General features: G+C 40.8%; 1 protein-coding gene across 2 annotated transcripts in view; it reads left to right on the top strand.

Annotated features, from left to right (window-relative positions):
* The window catches only part of LOC117395008 (sterile alpha motif domain-containing protein 12-like), an 88,057-nt gene that overhangs the window by 54,777 nt on the left and 16,434 nt on the right, over nucleotides 1-16,846 (top strand). The window contains exon 5 of one of the 2 annotated variants that reach the window (XM_033993835.3): nucleotides 1,322-1,378. The exons of the other annotated variant lie outside the window; for it this stretch is intronic. Within the exon in view, the coding sequence (XP_033849726.1) occupies nucleotides 1,322-1,378 (57 nt within the window). The remainder of the gene's footprint in view (nucleotides 1-1,321; nucleotides 1,379-16,846) is intronic. 2 annotated transcript variants of the gene reach the window in all.

Here is a 16,846-nt window from a genome sequence, read left to right as displayed (position 1 = left end):
ATTAAATATGGCTTATCACACAAAGTGTCTGCTTTGCATTAGTATTTTCAATACCCGTTTCTCATTGTAATCGATCGTGTCAATATGTTACGCAAATTAATTCAATTTCCCATTCAGTACGGAATCCAACATTCCAGTACCTAATTTAGCAAATTAGTTTTACCGTGTTAGTTTAGTTTAGACGTGATGTACCAAACTAATAATATGTTATCAACCTCAATGGATTATATATTCAAATTAACTCAGAAATGGGGCACTGATCAAATTCTCTGCATTTATAGGCAACTCCTTTGAGTTACACATTTCAACAAATAAATACATTTCTTACACACTCTAAAACAGGAAGTTATATTCTATTCCTAGAACAGTTTATCCACTAACTTGATAGCATTTACTACAGTTACTTAATAAGAAGACAGTACTTTGCTGTACGCACTGTTTGCGTAGGCTCGCAATAAACAAATAGTTATTTTCAAATGGAGATCAGCTTGTTTGATTTCCAAGTCTTGCAACATTATCTTTGTTGTTGACAGTTTTTCAGCTGGGAAAAGTTCCGTTGATCATTTTATTTTGGCTGTGCCCGAGTCTATGTGGGGTGTTTCTTATTGGTTGTTCTCGTTCAATGACAGCCCATTGTTCTCAATTGGTCCGTGGTTTCGACCTGTCGGCTGTATTTATGAGGGGTACTGTTCTCTGTCCGAGGTGTCAAAGCACCCAAAACTGTCTAGGTTGTGGCGCCAAAGGATCCATTCAGCGATGGGGGAAGATCAAACACTTGTCCAGCAGTTAGTTTATGACTCTTTTTAAAAGCATTTCTTTGTCAGTGGGGAGTTTGTGACCAGAAAAGAAGTAGACACAGAGAATGGCTTAGGACCCCCTCTATACTTAGATTTCAATTCTGTTAATTTCATATACAGAATGATATTATGACCCACTCTGACGCTTCTTTTTGTTAAAATATTTGATTTATTTTTGTATTTAAATAAAACTGCGGCCAGCCGCGTCTTTATTATTTGAAAACTGCAGTGCCTGGTGTCAGTATTTTTCCCGTCCCTGCTTCTGTCTGACATCACCGCTTAGCCAGCCTGCCACACTCACCCACACAAACACGATCACAAGTCCAGAGTGAGTGCTTTAGTGCAAGTGGTGAAATACAATTTATTAGTGAACAGTAGTGCAGTGCTGTCCGGGTTTGTGCTGGCCTTTAGCGACAGCTCCCGGCTAGAGTTAGCCGTCTAACAATGACAAACAATGACAGTTAGAACAACAAAACAAACAAAACACGACACACTCACAGTTATTTTCTGTACTCCTTTTACAGGTCCGTCCGTAACCATAACAAAGGAACAGATTGAACAGAAATTTGTTGTCAAGGCTTGTAAGTACACCCAGCATTGCACCTGTCTAGTATATTTCACCCAAGACTTCCGACTCGTTTGCAACTATTGCGCCAGGCGCAACACTTTTGTAAACATGCCCCTGAATGTTTTAAACACTTTTGTTTTCTGAGGACCCCCCCTGAGTAACACATATCAGCGAGTCAAGAACAGCTGGAAAAAGCATATAGGCACAAAAGGTGAAATAGTTTTGAAAAAAAAGCTCTTTATGTATGTGACAGCTCTTGGTAGGGGCACAGCATGTAGTGAGGCCGGAATGATATTAGACAAAAAAAGATTAATGATCTTGATAAAGGGGAAGTGATACATAAGGAGATGCTGACTTTGGTTAAATGAAGCAGAAACCAAAAGCCTCAAAATGCACATTTGGATGAGCACAAAGGACGTTACATGAGAGGGAAAGAGGTGTGTACTGTACCGCATGTGCAATGAGAAAAGATGAGTATTCCACATTTAGGAGGTTTGCAAATGAGAGGTACAGAAAATGAAAATAAAAACCAATCGAAATCTACAGTATGATAATATTTCAAGGCTATAAAGGAAACTATTCACTACAACACAGATGGGTTTAATTGACATTCACATGCAGTGCTCAACATTTTAAATGTGCACAAGTCAATTCAAATGAATACTCAAGTGGTATTGTGGTCTCCTTCGACTTCTAGCAGTTTCAATTTTTTTTATGAATTGTGGACTGTCTCGAGTCTCGCATTAGAATGTTCACCCTGAGGTTGTTAGATACCATGGGGAAAGATGAACGTGTTCTTTGTTTCCCTTTCAGCATGTCTCATTCTTGATAACCTTGTAAAATCCCCTCAACCCAGCAGTTAAACTTCAGTCAGTGTAGAACACTGTGTTCAAGACCAGCATGAGATTTTACAGCACTGTAGTATTGATCCCCTTTGCGCACTACGTATATAAATCACAGCATCCAGATTTGTGATGGAAACTCATATTTGTTTGTTTTGGAGGAGGGTGTACATTTTACCTTTTTTCAGGAGTTTTTCCATGAAAGATTGATCTTAAGTGTGCCTGCAGGTGACAGGCTAAAAGTCTTCAAAATGTTTAAAATATTCCATGCAGTAACAATGCAGTTTTATTAAGCATCCCTGTGAGGGGAGCTTATATGAATTTGCAAATCCGCTAATACTACAACGACTGCTGTAGGACAGAAAATAAATAGGTTGTATTAGTTACACTATGTTGGGAATGTGTGACTACACCTTTAAATTGCAGGTTTGAATTAATTCATGTTTTCATTTGGACTATTAGGTTTCCCGTATACTGATTGGTGTTGACCTTTACAGTAGCTGCATTATTCCTTTCATCTGCCTCCCTCATATCTCAGAAACCACCAACATTGTGTGGTGCTTTTGTGATGGTGAACTAAAGTCCACTGGTGGCTAGCTTGTTTGAGACCACCAAACCTGACTTCTGACCTAATCCGAGGCTGGTGAATTAGCCTGCTGTGTCTCTAGTAATATAAAATTCCTATAGTTATCTATGGTGTGCTTTTCCGGTATCCATACAATGCATAATCAATATAGCCAAGCCTCAAATATAGCAATCTCAGATCCAGAAGATTCAATATTGCTTCCTTTATGGTAAATATTCCAAAGAGAGTTTTTTCTTTTTCTCTAAGACCTCATAGATGACGGATGCTTCTGTGATAGAGTTGTCAAAACAGTTCTGCTCGCAGTACATCTTAATTACTTTGGTATTGCTGGGTATTTTGTTGCATGTTCAGTGATTGTATAATGTACTTATGGAGAATACATTAACTTTTCAGTAAATCTCAAAGTAAAAACATAGTTGCTGGTATCCTAGCACAAGGCTTGTTAGCACACAGTAATGTAAAATAAAGACATGCAATTTATCTTTGCTGTATATCAGTGCCACGAAGTATAATTCTAAAACAATATTTAACTTCTGTCTGGAGAATATTCTGGTCTTGTGCCAGCTGTAGTTTTTGAACAGCAGCTGTTAAGTTTTCTCGTTTTACAAGTTATTTTCTTTGGGTGATTTATTGAGTAGGCCCTATCTGTTATGTAAAAGATTGTTCTGACAAAACTGCACACTGAAACCATGTAATTATCCAAAGAGAGAGCGGCAGGAGCAGCATTACCAAAAGCTAAAGAGTTTTGACTTCTCTTCTGAGCATGAGAAGGTAGATTATTCTTCATGTCTATCCAGTTTACGAGCACCAGCAATGGTAATGACTGTGATGGTGTGAATTACATTTGGTTATTGTTTTACAGTATACAAACTATGCTGAGGACAGTTTCTTTCCCCGTTTGTACAGTACTTGTCATCTACAAAATAACCCCCAGGCACTACTGACCTAGGTAGGAATAATATTAGAGCCTCATGTGAGTAAGTAAAGAGATCTTTACTGATTTACTGTTTTTTGGGGTTTTTTTCCGCAGACTGTCAGCACTTTAGCAACCTTCTAATGCATACTAAAAATGTTGAACTGTAGTCAGTTTTAAACATAACCAATATTTTTTCTCTTAAAATCAAGCAAGTAATCCTTCATATTCATTTTTTGAAGATATATACACAGTGGTTTGCAGAAGTATTCACCCCCTGCAAAGTTTTCACATTTTGTTGGCACCTGAGCGTACTCCACGACGCTTTCAAATTATACTTTACATGTAGAATCTACACCAACTACTCCACATTGATAAAGTTAAAAAAATTCATATATAATATAAATAAGTAGGATTTACAGAGAAAAACTGATTAATCTCAGTTGCATAAGTATTCAACCCCTTTGCTACTGGAACCCTAAATCAGCTCAGGTACAAATTATTTGTTTGAAAGGTCACAAAAAGTACTCAAAGTGGTTTAACTTGTAGATAATTTCCCTCAGGTATATAAAGACTTTCAAGCTGCAACTCACATAGTGATCCAATAAAGCAACCATGAAGACCAAGGAGCTTTTGAAACAAGTCAGGGATAAAGTGGTAGAGAGGCACAGAGCAGTAGAAGGGTAGAAGAAAACTTCAAAGGCGCTGATTATCCCTCTCAGCACAGTGAAGTTCATCATTAAGAAGTGGAAGATGCATCATACCACCCAGGCACTACCCAGATCAGGTCACCCTCCCTGTCACTCTGAAGCAATGATCTTGAGAGATCTGCAAAGTTCTGTGTCTGAGATGGGAGTCAGTGTTCACACATCAACAATAAGCCGGTACCTACACAAAGCTGGTCTCTATGGACGAGTGGCAAGAAAGAAGCCATTACTCAAAAAGCCTCATCTTAAAGCACGTATGGAGTTTGCGAAAAAAAGCATGTAGATGACACTGCAGACATGTGGAAAAAGGTTTTGTGGTCAGACGAAACAAAAATTGAACTTTTTGGCCTAAATTCCAAGCATTACATAAGAAAAACGTAAGAACATAAGACAGTTTACACACAAGAACAACCTAGAGCAAATCTGCCAAGAAGAATGGGCCAAAATCACTCCGACACTGTGTGCAAAGATGGTACATACTTACCCAAAAAGACCTAAAGCTGTTATTGCAGTGAAAGGTGGCTCTACCAAATATTAATGTGTGGAGGTTGAATACTTATGCAAGCAAGATATTTCATTTTTTTATTTTTCTTAAAAATATTTCCCAACATAAAACCAATGTCACCTTACAATAATTGATTTTGAGTTTCAGTGTTTTAAAATAAAATATCAAACAGAACGAAATTTCAGTGTACCATTTGTAATTCAGTAATATGAGAGAATTGGTCAGGGGTCTGAATACTTTTGCAAGGCACTGTGTATATATATATATATATATATATATATATATATATATATATATATATATATATATATATATATATAATATATATATATATATATATATATATATATATATATATATATATATATATATATATATATCATTTATAACACTGCTAGAAAAAATAATAACTTCTGATTGGTTAAACAGTATCACATGACCGTGCATATATATATATATATATATATATATATATATATATATATATATATATATATGTAAAAAAAACACAAACACAGGCTCCCTTGAGAAAGATATGTACAACGTATCGAAACGTTGGACAGCTGGCTGTTTGAGCTCATTAGTATGCAAGCCATGGTATGCAATATATATATATATATATATATATATATATATATATATATATATATATATATATATATATATCGCATACCATGGCTTGCATACTAATGAGCTGCTTCACACTGAATAAATCACTATGCACCACTACATTCTAAATTCCATGATAAACTGCCATTTTATTTGTTATTAATTAGAAAACCACTGACAAAAATGACATTCCACCTATTTCCTTTAATTTATTTGGAGATGATAACACCAACTTGCTGATTGAAGACAGCAGTCCACCTGAAAAAAAAAAGAATAAAAACAAAATAAGTGCATCAGCAACTGTCAAGAGTAGACACATAACAGTAGATAAGAAACAGGTAAATGAAATAGAAAAAAAACAAAGATGCCACACAAAGTGGATTTTTCTCAGTGTTCAAGCCTCATTTGTTACATATAAGAATCCAGATTGAGGGATTTGGGGAAAATAGGAATCATTTTTAACTAAATGCTCCTATTAAAAATAAAGCAAGAGATAGTGAAAGAAAATCACCAATAATAATTACATAGTGTACACCATCTGAGCAGAAATGTTATTTTAGAAATCTGCAGCAATATTCTCCATTCAGCTATTAGACAACTAGCCAAGCATAACCTTGCATTGCATTGTCTGGAGAATATTTGAGATTAAAATGCTGGACCAGTATAAATTACTTTTAATGTATTATTTGAAGATGTCTATACAGGAGAGGTCCTCTGAGATGTATCTTCTCAATGCTTGGATGCCCTGTGTCCATGTATGGGGGTTGGGGGAATGGAATGAAAAAAGCCAGTTTTGGAGGGGAAATTAACCAGTGCGCTTGGGTTGCACTGACAGAAGCACATGGGTTGTATGCCTGTTAGTCACTAATGTTTTTTTTTTTTTTATGTGCCCCACACCGCTGCCAGCGTTGCCATTGCTGGAGTGCCCCGCACCGCTGTTTTTGTTTGTCTTGTTCTGTGTAATAAACGTACGCAATAGCGCTTAACCTGCTTCTCCCGTCTGAGTCTCTCTCCCTAAGAAACAGCCTTGCCAGTGACGCTACCCTATCACACACATGAATATAGCATAATCACTGTTTCAATCAAGTGCAGGAGTATTACAGTGCTTACAGTTACAAATGCTTACCATTGTGCAGAATCAATTTGGAGAGCAAAGCCGTTCATTCAGATGTAAACCTCTATCATCTGACATGTCTTCAATTAGTCTTTGCTTTGCACAGTATTTTTTGACACATTGGGTTTTTTTGTGCAGCCTCCTTACCTAGCATTATCTTCATGTCATTGTCCACACTGAGACCAGTAATAACATCAGCTTCTCAACGTTTGTACAGGGTTGCTTTGCTTTTGCAATATGGAGAGAGGCTGAAGTTTGTTTGTTTTTTAATCAGGAAACTGAGCAAAACATTTTTACCACCTTTACCACCGCAACGAATACTAACCAAATGGTGCGCAGTCAAAGTAGCAATATTTTTTTGATGAGGTTGCTGATAGGTTTCCTTATAATATGACACAGTGTATTTGTGGTTGAATCCATTGCATAAGGGGAGTGGGGGGATTTTAAACAGATTATTTATAAAAAAGAAAAATCTAGTGATCGTTTTATAATAAGAATACTGTCCTTTACATTGATGAACAAATACATTTGTATGTGCTAACTATACCCTTTTCAGAGACCCACCTTGGGACCTTTTGCAATCTACAGTTTGGGAACTGCAGATCACTTCTTTGGGAGAGCAGTATTACTGTGTCTTCATGCGACTGTCATTGTCAAGTGCGTTTTATAAAATATTACTTATTAAGTATACGTTTAGACATTTTTTTATTTACAATATGATAAGGTTTACATCTTGATCAGTAAGATGTAAACGCAGTTTAAAAGTGAATATTAATAATAGAGGAATGAGTAGTTAAATTGATACTGCAGCTTTGCCCCTTGAACACATTTATGTTGTAAAAAGTGTACCTGCCTATGGGTAAATTATTTTTTTTCCTGTGTGCTAAAGGCTATGATTAACATATCTTCTGGTTATTTTTCTCTTTTTCTGGTGCAGCGATAGTTCATCTATTTTCTCCCACAAACCACAATTTGACACGGTGGAACAGCTTGATGCCAATACGAGAGGTGTGATTAAATAAGATCCCACATTGCATTTCATTAATTTTCCCATCACACTCAGCAGCAGCTGGAGCTCCACTGCATGCTCCTGACAGACAAAGTGTATTACTTTCATAGCATATGCATACAGTAATGGGAAAATGCAGTCTAAATGTAATTCTGTCCTGGCCTGCTGTGAATTGGTTTAGGTCATGTGTGCGTCAAGTTGTTTATCAGCTGAGGGGAGAAGGGGGATTTATAATGGGGTTATCGTTATGAAGACAACCTGAATTTAAAATGGCCTAAAACCATGAGGTGTTCATTAATTTATAGTCAACTGATAGGAGAGATGCTGGGGAGCAATTTATATCATATGAGGAATTTGGAAATCATTACTAATAAAATGTGCACTTTGAATATCACTCTGTTTTAAATACGTTTTGTTAATTACTTTTAACACTTACTTTTCCATGGTTGTTTGGTTATTCATATTTGTTTTTCTTTATACTGTAATATCTACATGGCGTTTTTATGGGTTTTCTTTTAGCATGACAATGACTGCCTTAGACTAGTGAAAAAAATCCTCATCTGAGTAGCTTCTTATATGTGCCTAGATATTGCAGGTGGCAATGTTGCTGGGTGATTCATCCATAACTTCAAACAAGATAAGACATAAGAGCCTAAGGGGTCAGTTTGATCAGCTTATATCCCGCCGGGATATTACGGCTGGATTTTATTGGAGCATTTTCTAGCACTGGGGACGCTCTCTGTCATGCATCAACCACCCATTTGTGGTTATTCCAGGATTAACCCTAAGAATAGTTGGTTAATGAAATGCAAGATGATTCCCCAGTGCTGAAAAATGCTCCAATAAAATCCTGTTGAAGCCTTTACTAGAGGGGTAAAGGTTGATCAAGTCCGCCAGCTGTCAAGTAGACAATCGTTTTGGTCAGTTCAAAATCCTAAATTCAGCCCGCTGCTCTGTCCTAGCATATTCATCGTATTTCTTTTTGGTTAGCACATTAGTTATAATGGTCTTCTGTACAGTAGGCTGATTGTGTAAGCAGATAATATTAAGTCTATCATTGCACTGCCAGACTAATGTTTCCAGAGGGGTCACTGTTTAGTTTTGAAAAGGTCAGGTTAGAAGAATTTCTGAATGTACACAGTTATTTGATTTAATTGAGTTGAGGGTGTGTTATCCCTTTGCCAGACTCCAAACAAATCATCTGTAAATGTAAACACACAAAAGCTCATCAGCTCTGATCTGCAGGCACATTGTTGATTGCTGACAGTTAGGTGCAGAATTTGTTCCCACTCTTTTGATCTGGTACAGTCTAACCCGCTTAAGTATATAACTTATTTTTGATGAATATGTATACACTTAAGCGGTTTGGTGATCTCCGATCCCAGTTCTTATTATTACTGTACCTGTAATAAAACAAATTATGGTACAGTCCTAAGTATTTACCGTTTCTTTGAGGCTTCACTTAACTATTATTTTACTTGAATAAGAAAACACAGAGCCATCGGTTTATAACGTATTTAAATGTACAGTAAATGGTAAACCTTGCACAGTGATATTCAGGAATTAAATGGAAATAATTTGTACTTAAGTGCTGTATGTACATCACAGACAATTTACCATATTCATTCTGAAAAATGTTCATTCATAGTCTCTTCACTTCTGTGGCAAAGTGCCCCCCCCCCCCCGTGTATGTTATATGTTACGTGTTGTGTGTAAATGTTGGTGTATAGGCATTGGTACACGGGATATAAGCGGTCTGTGTTTCACGTGTGTGTAAATTGTATATTTGTAGTTAGGCACGGGGATGGCACATCACATCACGTGCAAGTAAAAAGTAATAGTATGTGAGCACGGGGAATTGCACTTTAATTAATTCACGTGCAGTTGTACCGAGATTCCAATTGAATGATTGACTAGCAATCGAATCTCGGTACAACTGCATAAAAGCTGCATGTTTTCACTCACTGGGGGTTAGGTGTTCGGTGAGTGGAGAACGGGATAGGAGACGGAGGTAGTGATTGTTAGTAAAAGAAGTAGTAAAAGAAGCTCACCGTGTTTGTCTGTGTAGTTCGTTTTGTCTGTCTGTTTATTTTGGCGTGTAGTGCCGTGTCCTGTGTTTTTGGTTGTGTTTAAAACCTTTTATTTTCTGTTTATTAAATGCTGAGCGCAATCACGCGCTCAGCTTAAACCAAACTCCACATCTCTGTCGTTTGTGTTCCTGTTTCTGGTCTGACGCCACCCACTCCGGCCGTCGTTGTCACACGTGGTGTCAGAAGTGGGATAACAGCGCCTCCAGGGCTCAGGCCAGAGCGGGAACCGCAGTTTTTTTTGGGGGAAAAAAAAAAAACCAAAGGAGAAGAAATGGGGAGAAGAGGCTGGAGAAGAGCACAGGAGGGCAAAGGGAGAAAGGTGGAAGCAGGGCTGTGGTGTTTCGACTGTGGCCAAAATAGCCACACCACCATACCCTGCTCCGTCCACAGGACCCTACAGGCAATGGCCCAAAGACTGGGATGGGGGGAGTGGTGCCCTGGCTGTGGGGCATATGGGCACACGTTGGCCCTATGCCCCATGCAGGATGAAGAAGAGGAGCCCTTGCTGCCACGTCCACAGCCCGAGTGGGAGGAGCCCGAACGTCCACAGCCCGAGTGGGAGGAGCCCGAACGTCCACAGCCCGAGTGGGAGGAGCCCGAATGTCCACAGCCTGAGTGGGAGGAGCCCGAACGTCCACAGCCCGAGTGGGAGGAGCCCGAACGTCCACAGCCCGAGTGGGAGGAGCCCGAACGTCCACAGCCCGAGCGGGAGGAGCCCGAACGTCCACAGCCCGAGCGGGAGGAGCCCGAACGTCCACAGCCCGAGCGGGAGGAGCCCGAACGTCCACAGCCCGAGCGGGAGGAGCCCGAACGTCCACAGCCCGAGCGGGAGGAGCCCGAACGTCCACAGCCCGAGCGGGAGGAGCCCGAACGTCCACGGCCCGAGCGGGAGGAGCCCGAACGTCCACGGCCCGAGCGGGAGGAGCCCGAACGTCCACGGCCCGAGAGGGAGGAGTCGGTGCGTCCACGGCCCGAGAGGGAGGAGTCGGTGCGTCCACGGCCCGAGAGGGAGGAGTCGGTGCGTCCACGGCCCGAGAGGGAGGAGTCGGTGCGTCCACGGCCCGAGAGGGAGGAGTCGGTGCGTCCACGGCCCGAGAGGGAGGAGTCGGTGCGCCCACGGCCCGGAGGGGAGGAGCCGGTGCGTCCTGTGTCCGGAGGGGAGGAGCTGAAGGCCCAAACCCCTATTTTTTTTTGGGAGGGACGAGGGTGTGAAGCTCAGGCTCCACAGCAGCCGCTGTTTTTGCTGCTGAAGGGAGCCCAGCGGAGACGCCCGCCACCAGCTCTACCCCCGCTGTCGGAGGAACAAAACCTCTCTGTTGCCTTGGATCTCTATCGCTCGCTCCTCTCTTCCTTCTCTTCTGCCAAATGCTCCCACTTCCACTCTATTATTCAGTCTTACTAACAATCCCTGTAAATGTTTCTCTACCTTCTCCTCCCTCCTTAACCCTTTGCAGTCCATTTATTAAGTGTGCGTCAGGCGCGTCAGTTCCAATTTATTTTCACACGCGCAGTTAATTTTAGACGCGCTGTTTAAAAGTATTTTTTTTCACAGTCAAACGGATTTAAAAGGCCCTGTATATCAACAAAGCACTCACTAGGCATCTCCAGCCCCGCCCCACCCTTTCGTTCGCTATCGCTTTCACAGATGCTAATAAATAATAATAATAATAGTGGTACATACCGATCGATAATCTCCTGATCACTCGTTTTATCACCAAACTCCTCAATAATGCAATCCAAGTCATTATTTTATTACTATAACATCTCAAAAAAGCTCTGCAAATGTCCGTGATAGCCTCTGTGCGCTGGTGTGGTATCACATAGCTTGTGTCCTTATACCCGCCCCTATTGTAATGCCAGGGGCATGTATGCCTATTCATGAGATACGCAAATTTTTTTTTTTTGACTTGTCTCGGCTCCTGTCGCTCCCACTCGGCACTAGAATGGTTTTCTCGGCCTTTTCAGCTGAAAAAACGAATAGAAACCTGTTTTTTGCGTTTTTAAAATGATGTCGGACAGGATCCGACAATGGACCTGATAGGAATAATTGCGATGTCGGACCAGGTCCGACAATGGACCGCAAAGGGTTAATCCTACTTCTTCCACCTTCCTCTATCTCATCTGATGACTGCCTCCTTCTCCAAAATCACCGACATCTGCAGACTCTTCAACACCTCGCCTCCTTCCCCACCCACCCCGTCCTCTGCTCACTCACTCCCCATCACTCTCAGCAACCCCTACTAATCTACCCTCCTTCTCCTCCGTCTCGCCCCTCGCGGACTGATCTTTCCTCCCTGCTCCAGGGCCATAAACCCACCACATGTGCTCTGGACTCCCTCCCCACTCCCTTCTCCCTGCTCTATTCCCTTTCATTTCCTCTCTTCTCAACACCTTTCTGCTCTCTGGCTGTTTCCCCTCTGTCTTCAAACAGGCCTGCATCTCCCCCATCTTAAAAAAACCCTCTCTTGATCCCTCACCCCTCCAGCCAGCCCTATGAGCTTGCTGCCACAGGCCCAGGGCCCCTTCACAGGGAGCCATCTGGAGTATTGGCATCAGTGCGCCACGGACATCTGGGTGCACTTGTCACCAGCCACCTCCATCAGTTGGGGCTGTCATTAATTCCTACAAAGAGACTGCTCACACCTTTTCAGACAGCCTCCTATCTGGGAGTGTGCTTGGATTCCAGGTCCATGCTGTCCACTCTGTCAGATGACAGTGCAGAGAATAGCGCCTGTTTAGAGCTCTTTCAGCTCAACAGAGCGCTCATGGTAGTGATGTTCCAGAGACTTCTCGGCTTGATGGCAGCAGCTTCCCAGACCCTTCAACTGGGTCTCCTGCGCATGTGCCCTCTGTAGGCCTGGTTTGACAGCAGGGTATTTTAGTCCAAACAATGTTTTGTCTGCTATGGGGCTGTCCCATGGTCAAGCCCTGTCTAAACAGAGGCTGTCCCAATGGATAGCAGACACAGTCAGGAGTGCCTATGAGCGAGGCAACTTGCCCCCTGCAGAAAAGCTCATTGCTCATTCCACCAGGGGCATGGCAACTTTGTGGGCTTTATTCCAGAGTGCATCTGTCAAGGACATATGCAATGCTGCGTTATGGGCTACTCCCCATACCTTTACTAGGTTCTACAGACTGAATGTCGTGGATCCTCAAAACCCTGGCATTGGAACTAGAGTGTTAAGGGTGACTTCCGAGTCAACCCATACAACACAGGCATAAAGGTGAGTTCTCCATCATATTTTTAGCCCTAAATACTTGTTACTGGGGTTCCTAATGGTAACGCACAAGGCAGCTTCGACTTAGCCTTGTAGCAATCCAGTCGTTCTGCAAACATTGCCTTGCGACAGCTTTGGTATGCTCACCCATTAAGTAATCGTTACATTTCGTACTTGAAAGGGAACGTTAGGTTATTATCATAACCTTTGTTCCCTGAAATAGAAATGTAATCATTAACCTTCAAGGTTGCTGCGTCCATGATTGCAGCAGGCTTGAAGGGAAAATGACAATAAGATCTGTGCGTGCAGTCCATTTACGTCCTCGGGGGGCGGGCCATGACTGTGTCACAGGCTTGTTCAAGCAGCTTTGGTATAGAATATTCAGGTTTCGGGGTCTTTAGGAGGTAAACACCCATTAGGTAATGGTTACATTTTACTAAGTAACCTATAAAACTGGACATTTAAACTGCAACAGTAATTGCAGTTTAAATGTCTTATTTGCCACCAAGATAAGGCCTTTTTTCTAGATACATTTTGGTTTTGAGACAAAGTGATGTAGTGGTTTACTTTCAAGCAGCAACCAATCTATATAAGGAGCCGTGTGTGACAGGAAATGTGTCTAAATATATTTAAAATTGTAATATTTCAGGTTTTACATCAATGTTTTACCCGTGAGTCTTTGTTTTGACAGAATACTTATTTTTTTCTTTTCTTTAATATATGTTATATTGAACTTCGTGTGGAAGCTGTGAACTGAAACAATGTAAATGTGACAAATGTCTCCCTTGCTGACAAAGTACAGGTTTGCTTAGGCGTAAAAAGAAAATAAGGTGTTAATTGGAAGCCTGAATACATGCCTTCTGCTTTTTTAATTTCCTTACTGTACACAGTGAGTGGATAGCAATGCAGGAGTTTGGTACTATAGCATGACATTAATTGTAACAGGGTGACATACCAATGTTAACAAGGGGTTTCAAGTTAGGAGAATTCAAAATCTCTAATTACCAGTTGGTTTAGGTTTTTTTTTATATAGCTGCTACCAAGGTCAACTGGCATATTTCTGGCAGGGACAGGGCTACATATTCTCCATTGTTTTTTTCTTTTAAATTCCAAAAACTAACAGCTCCTCTTTTTTCAAAAGCCCAGTCTTACATTTGCTTTAGCTTTTACTGTCAAATAGTGCGAGAAGGCCACTTTTTATATTGTGATTTGTACAAAAAAATTATCTTTGACTTGCTGGCCTAGTTTATAGATTTTACATTGCCGGCCTGCCTGCCATGATCTGGTATACAAACGACTGCAATACTAAAGTGAAGTGCGATTTAGTTCAGTGTTAAAGATGGAGTAGAATATTGTTGTCCTCGCTAGATTTTGACTTTGAGACTCGCATGTAAAGCAATAGATCTTTCTTTCATTTTGCTTGTAGTTCCATCCCCTCCAGCTGTCTCCCACAAACACCTTATGCAAAGTCAAATGCAGTCTAATTGAATGTAAGGGTCAGGGGTGTTAGCTGATGCATGGATTCTAACCATTCTTTTATTGACATCGGATGTTGATTGATATGACATTTTTATAATGCTGGGTACAACAAACATAGCCACGTGATGTAAACAATCCATTACAGTACTGAGCCGATGTGTGATTCTGGACTCGTGGGATTTTAGGTCTGAGGATCCTTCACCCTGAACTTGAAAATCCAAGTTAATATGATGGTGTCATTATTGGTATTTAATCGTAATGTTTATACTTGTATTGCTTTTGTTGTTAATCATCTCTGGATGCTTTACATTACATTGATATGCGTGTGATTAAATACATGAATGTAACAGGTGGGACAATGAGATCCAGGAGAGGTAGTTTAGCTTCAATTGGAAGTTAATTATTTAAGTAATTACTACCTGATTGACGCGCTTATTAAAGAGTTCCATCACTTTCCTGGGCTGCTTTTGTTAGAAAACGTGCTGACAGGTAAATTGGACACACCGCAGAATATCCCAGTATAATTTTATTGTGATTTATTTTATTTATTGTAACACCTCGTCTTTTGCTTAGGACGGGCTGTGATTGAATCTGTGTTCATGCCGTGGAGGTACTATTTTATATATTTTTTTAATTGAGTTTTAACGAGAGAGACTGTTTCTTTTAGATTTTTGTTTGTGTGTTTTTATACCGTTTTTAACTCTCACTTTTTCACTTTGTTAGAAAAGGGTGGTATTTTAACTAAAGGAGTATAGTGTATGTAGTCTCTCTTTAAGAGAACCGGTGTAGTGTTATTTTCAGGTACGCTTGCTCGCGCATGCCTAAACAATTTACGCTAAGAAAGCAGGGAAGCGCCCTTTCAAATCTGGTACGTTATGCTGCTTTTGGTCTTTTACATTTTTTAAATTGAATTTATCATATTTTCCAGTCATTTACATCGTGTTAATATAATTTATCATATTTTTCCACCATTAAGAAAATAGTATGTGAATATTTATCATATGCAATACAATGGATCTTGTACATTTTTTTTACTTGTGCAGCTTTGCGGTAGACTTCTCATTTTGTCTTGTTTGTCATGTCATTGTAACAGGGTGACGTGTTATTACATGTGTGGGTAGTCACTGGAAAATACTGACAGGCTCAGGTGCGCAGATTTAATTAACATCGAGCAGACACTAGTGTCACATTTAATAAAGAAATAAAAACAAAAGCTAAAAATAAGTTTGCCACACAAAATGACGAGCGCTAGTCCCACTAAAAGGAACGCCCCGCTCCAGGAACCTTACTACTCTACGGTAACCCTCTCTCTACTGGTTTGGGATCCACGTCCCCTAAGCTGACCTACTTCTTTTCTGTTGCTTCTGAAGTCCTGGCCTCCCAGTGACTCCGGGCCATTCCGACGGTCCTGGCTGGGCAATCGCCTTCACATGCCCCCCGTCTTTCAGTTAAAGGGCTCCGTAGTAGTAGTCGTTCCCGCAGCGCGGACGCTTCCCTCCTGGATGTAAACAAACACTCTCAGCGCCCGTCTGTACAGAAATGATCTTGCAGCAGCCCTGAGCTGTAGCACAGCCGCCTTTTGAACTCTGCGCAGCATCCCCAGGCACGCCCCCCAGCCAATCCAGACCTCCCGATCATCTTAGCTCAGGGCGAGCCTGCCACTCAGCTGGTTGCTTAGCAATGCGTCTCCAACTGCGCATCGCAGCTGATTTTCCACAGGCACACACTTGCACAGGAACCAGCGACCCGGTTCCCTGTCAGTCGTGAATTTTTTTTTTTCTTTTTAGAGAAATTGATTGTCTGTTTCCATTTTAAGTTAGCAAAAAAATAATGTATAACAAATGGTAAATGTACCTCTGTTTGACAATAGATCGTACCGCTTTCTGACGACGTACCACTTTCTAACACTAAACCAGAGCATTTCCCCTTGACTGTAGTACCAATCGGGTGTAAACTAGATTTCACAGTTTTATTCATGTGTGCGCTTTTATATTTTGTAAACTACATTACGTTATTTGTATATATGTGTATAGTATATGTGTCACATGAATTTTGGTTGATTTATATTACACAGCTTGCTTTTCTTTTGTTTTTGTTTTGTTATAAGTTCTTTCCTGATTGGGACTTTCCAGAAGGAGTGTACGTTCCCGGTGATGCTTGAAGAGCATAGATAGAAACTCCTGTTAGTTATTTTAAAGAAGATCTTGACTTTCTGTGATTATTTATAACGAAAACCTTTGTAATAAAGCCCTTGTTCTGCGCAACTGGCCTCTCTGCCTTAATTGTAACTCTCCTGCCTCTATATAATAACCAGGCAGTGGCATAGTTAGAAGTGCTTTCTTTTCTAGCCCTACATGGGGGGGGGGGGGGGGGGGTGCTACATACCCTTTACAGTGAATACATAATATG

The sequence above is a fragment of the Acipenser ruthenus genome, chromosome 3, assembly GCF_902713425.1.
Source record: "Acipenser ruthenus chromosome 3, fAciRut3.2 maternal haplotype, whole genome shotgun sequence".
NCBI classification, from domain to species: Eukaryota; Metazoa; Chordata; class Actinopteri; order Acipenseriformes; family Acipenseridae; genus Acipenser; species Acipenser ruthenus.
Note: the sequence above shows the minus strand (reverse complement) of the source record. Positions and strands in the feature narration are given on the sequence as shown.